We start from the raw sequence: 4,969 nt of genomic DNA, 5'->3' as shown, positions 1-4,969 counted from the left end.
TCATAACCAGATTCAATATATGCATGTGGATCGTCTGCTAATTCAACCATTCTAATTCATTGGTCAGGGCACAATCACAATGGCTCTACCTGATGGATGGCTTGATCTTGCACATGATCATACAACATTGGATGAGTAGCGATGTTAGAGGGACTGGGATCTATATGCATGTAGAATCAACCAACCTCTTCTATCATGGCATGTATCGCAATTGATGATTAGAAAGATCACTTGGGCAATACAACATTTGGATTGTGAAGGATTGAGATCTTCAAATCTCAAAACATCCTTAAGCATTCAAAGAAAAGATAGTGTATGTTAAGAGCTGTCCAAGTGGCTGCATGCTTAGATGAACATAACCATTGCTCTAGTGAACCCTTTCCCAGATAGACAAGAGTCTGAAAATAGCACTGGCAAGCTCATTCTTATTGTTTGAATGGTGGCCTTCAATCTGGAAGCCAAAATGATCAAAAGTTCACGATCAACAGGGAGCAATCAGACTAGTGCCACTTATCCAATCACACATTCATGTGGGCCAATTCATAAGTAGTTGAAGTAATGGCTTCAGACTTTCTTGGTTGGGGCATTTTCACCAACAACTAACATGCATGATGTGCAGGAGACAGTATTGCTTAGAGCTAATCAAGAGGAGGGAAATAAATCAAAAGAAGAGGAAAAGCTCACCCGCCTTTGTCGAGATTCTCACCTGCCTTTGATAGCTCACGATTTTATTTCGATTGACGGTACGTGTTGAATTTTATGCCAATCCTCTCCACCATTTTCCTGCATTCTGGCCTTGAATTCATTTGGCATCCGCACCACCTCCAATGACTTGAGCGTAGTCACGTGTTGCAGTCCTTCTGGAATCATATTTAAATGAAAGCAGTTCCAAATCAGCAAATGTAGAAGCCTTGGCATTGCTCCTTCCTCCACTCTCCACTCTTCTAATTCAACTAACTCTACAACATGCAAGGATTCGAGTTGAGGAAACCCTTGTGCAGAGCAGACCATTTCCTTTCCCTTGTATGAATGTTCTTCCAATATGAGAATCCGAAGGTTGGGTAGTTTCTCCAATGCCGCCATCGGGTCTTCCATTAACTGGGAGTCTTTCAAAGTAAGCTTGGTGAGGTTAGGTGAGAATTCATTCGACTCAGGTAGCTTCTCTAACTTTCCCCTCAAAAACATCTTCTTCAAATGCAGGTTATGTGAAATAGGCATAAAAACTGGAATAGTACTGTGCCACTGCAACCACAAAGACTGGAGGCGATCCAATCTGGGAAGAGAGTTGGACAATCCCTCTGCATGCCTACTCTGGTAGATCCCCCATATTCTCAGTTTCTTTAGATTAGTTAGCTTCTCCAAACAATCCCCTATCCAATCGCCAGCCTTCACATATTTTAGAGTCTGGAGATTAACTAAAGAATCAAGTCCGAGTGATGGACGCCCCACTATTTTAGACCACACACCTTTACTTATTATGATTCCAGAGGACACATTCACATGCCTTAATTGCTGCATCTTCCAAATAAAACTGGGTATGTAAATTGTCTCATAACTTGTTTTTACATAAAGCGTTTCTAAATTGTGGAGATTGCTCATGGATGATGGGAAGCTTAGTAGGTCCGAATTACACCCATTTAAGCACCAGTCACAGATGTCCACGCCAGCTAACCAGAAGCCAAGGTATCTTAAGTGGATCAGTGTACCTATTTCTTTTGGAACCTTTCTCATTTTCATATAAGATAGATCTAACACCCTAAGCAAACTGAATCCTCTGAAAAGAAACTGCTCTTGCTTTTTTTCAACTTCTCCCTTCGTTAAATCGATCCATAACAGTGAACGAAGGTGTGCGTTGGTGCGATTTAAACAAGTGTACTTACTAGGTGCCGGATGAATAGCAAGACGGCGTGCTTTTGATGGAGAGTGAGGATTTGTTTGTTCTTGATGAACGTCTAGGAATTTGTCTTCCTTGGCTTTTGAAATTGAGAGTTCACGTAAGAGATCATGGATGCGGCAGCTTTTAATTCCACCAATGGAACTACTTTTTGACACTTGAATCAGGCTTCTTTGGATCAGCTCGTCCAGGCAAACTTCTGCAGCTTCCTCCACCGTCTCTTCCCCTGTTGCCTCTACAAATCCTTCTGCAGTCCACAGGTGAATCAATTTCTTAGCACGGATCTCATGGTCTTCTGGAAAAACACCAGAGTACAGAAAGAATGGCTTCAGTCGGTAAGGTAGTTCTTCATAGCTCAAATCCAATATTCTTCTGATTGGAGATTCATCACCAACCAATTGCGAGCTAATTCTCCTTAGGACTTTCTCCCACTCATTTGATTTCATTGCCTTCGTTGATAGTAAGCCCCCTATCACGACAATAGCAAGAGGCAGACCACCGCATTTTTTTACTACCTCTTTTCCTATCTTCTCTAAATTCTTCTGGTAATGGATACCCTGTTCAAAGAATGCTTTTTTGCAGAACAATTTCCATGCGTCTTCATCTCCTAAAAGCTCCAGCTCGAGGGGAGAGCTCCGTGCATCTGCATATGAAGCTACCTCTCTGTTGCGGGTGGTGAGTAGGACTCGACTTCCCTTATTCTTATCTGGAAAAGCAGCTTTTAAAGAACCCCAAGCTTCGGTCTTCCATATATCGTCCAACACAAGAAGATATCTCTTCTCCTTCAAATGATTGGAAAGCATCTCTCTCAACTGAACAGTATTCATCTTCTCCACCATCTCAAGTTGTTCTATAGAAAGAGTCATGAAATCTTTTATAAGTCTTCGCAAAAGATCTTTCACGACATATTCTTGAGATACAAAAATCCAAACACAGCAATCAAAATGTTTCTTAACAGCATCGTTATTATAAACTTTAATGGCAAGAGTGGTCTTGCCCAGACCACCCATTCCGACCACAGAAACCACACGCCGTCGTGAATCACCCTGGATCAACCGTGCCACTAATGCCTTTATGTTTTCTTCAAAACCGACGACATCTGTCTCTCCAAAGAGAGGAGAAGTTTGCCTTTGCTCGCGCAGACTTTCACCCCTGGAGCTGCTTCCTTCTTCGACCCTGCTAACATCTTTAATGCCATACCTTTCTGTGCTCGCAGAGATCTCCTGGATTTTATTCTTTATCCGTTCGATCCCATTGCTGATCTCATGTCGAGCCAATAATTCAACACTAATGATCATGCAACTTTTCAGGGAACCAACGAACCCACTTCTCCTTTTTTGTTCTATTCTGAGGATGAAGGTGTCGACGATATCTTCTGCATCATAAGCAACATCTCTCACATCTGCCACCCAATTCTTCACTCTTTCATCACCGCTTTGCTTTGCGTCAGCATCTTTCAAGAAGCACCGCATCCGCCTCAATTCTCTCTCGACTCACTCCACCTGATCACGCACTTGATAGAGGGAAACTGCCTCTTGAACCAGTACATCACTGAGTTTTCTTAAAACCAAGGAAACAGCAGACTCAACAACCATCTTCTTTAGTCTCTCTTTCTGCTTCTCACGAGAAACTTCAATCACTTGCTCAAAACTCACAGATGCAGAATGAGACTAAAAGTCAAGTGCATTAGGTCATTTCCTAGTACCTAAATCACAATCTCTTCGAAGGAAATAGAGAATAAAATAATCCCAACCTTGTTTCATATACTAAATACCACGTGAAGAGTGGACTGGGCAAGTTTGCTCCGTACAAGTACATATCATGGTTAAGCAATCCAAAACGTTAATCTGATGGCTGACATTATGGATGAGGATTCATCTTGGAAAATCATAGCCCCTTCAAGCTTATCAACGTTTTGGATGACCAAACATTGGCCCACTTATATTGATCTGAAAGCCCAAATGTCAATACACAATCTCTGGAGTGAGCAAAGTTTAACATGCCTTTATTTTCTCTTGCTTTAGGATGCGGATTGAGTGGCGAAGCATGCGTAGATGTGGTGCTTGTTATCTACGGCCACACACCCAATTCTAAACTACTGACAGACTGGACGCGGTTTGGCTGATGACAGCAACACTTAGCTGGTGTCAAAGCTATGTGGGCCCACCGTTATACATGTGTTTATTGATGGGGATTTTCTCCTCATTGCTGGTTTCGATGAAATCGAAACAGTTTCGATATCATCGATAAATGTCGGATTTTTCACTACTGGTCGCTGGACAGTTTTTGTCCTATCTCGATATCATCGATGGACTTTAGATGACATCGAAGGTTGTCATCGAGAGACCTTCAATGACATCGATAATTGACAGAATTTTCACCCCTGGTCACTGGATAGTTTTGGTCCTGTTTCGATATCATCGAAGGACCGTCGATGATATCGAATGCTGTCATCGAGAGACATTCGATATCATCGAAGAGTTACGCAGATGCGATTGCGGAAACGCAGATTCTGCGAATTTTGTTTCCTATTTGGATTCTACCTCTTTCTATTCTTATATAGAGGGATGTATGCGGGATTGGGGTGTATTTTAGGATATTCTAAGGTTTCTTAAAGGTAGTCTAAGAGGGCTTAGGGCTATCAAAGGGGAGAGAGAGAGAGAGAGAGAGAGAGAGAGAGAGAGAGGAAGCTTGTGGAAGGGAGATTCTGCCCATAGAGGTGATCTACTTCGCAGTCCACGTCTCAGCGCTTCTACGTCCTCGTGATCGGTGAGATCGCTTTGTTTTTCATTATTCTCTTATTGTTCATCCACTCCTGCGTGAGTGAAGAAGGTTTGATCCAAGCGGTGTGTGCTTGTGATCGGTTGTAACGTTCTGCTTTATAGTGGATTGTTGATCTGTATGAGGTCCCGTGGTTTTTACCTCTTTGAGGGTTTTCCACGTAAAATTCTCTGGTGTCGTGTGATTTATGCTTTGATTTATTTCATTGCTTTATTATTCCATAATTCTGGTTTGTTTCGGGAGGATAGATCTTAAAGTTTTGTGCAAGGCCCCTAACAAAGTGGTATCAAAGCT

At 42.2% G+C, this 4,969-nt stretch overlaps 1 protein-coding gene across 1 annotated transcript; it reads right to left on the bottom strand.

The window, feature by feature from the left end:
- Window positions 1-720: 720 nt before the first annotated feature.
- LOC131217582 (probable disease resistance RPP8-like protein 4) lies at window positions 721-3,366 on the bottom strand. The gene has a single exon (XM_058212518.1). The coding sequence runs from the start codon at window positions 3,364-3,366 to the stop codon at window positions 721-723; it is 2,646 nt and encodes an 881-aa protein (XP_058068501.1).
- Between the last annotated feature and the right edge of the window lie 1,603 nt (window positions 3,367-4,969).

The sequence above is a fragment of the Magnolia sinica genome, chromosome 10, assembly GCF_029962835.1.
Source record: "Magnolia sinica isolate HGM2019 chromosome 10, MsV1, whole genome shotgun sequence".
In the NCBI taxonomy this organism is placed as follows: Eukaryota; Viridiplantae; Streptophyta; class Magnoliopsida; order Magnoliales; family Magnoliaceae; genus Magnolia; species Magnolia sinica.
The sequence above is the reverse complement of the archived record's forward strand: the minus strand, read 5'-3'. Positions and strand labels throughout refer to the sequence as shown.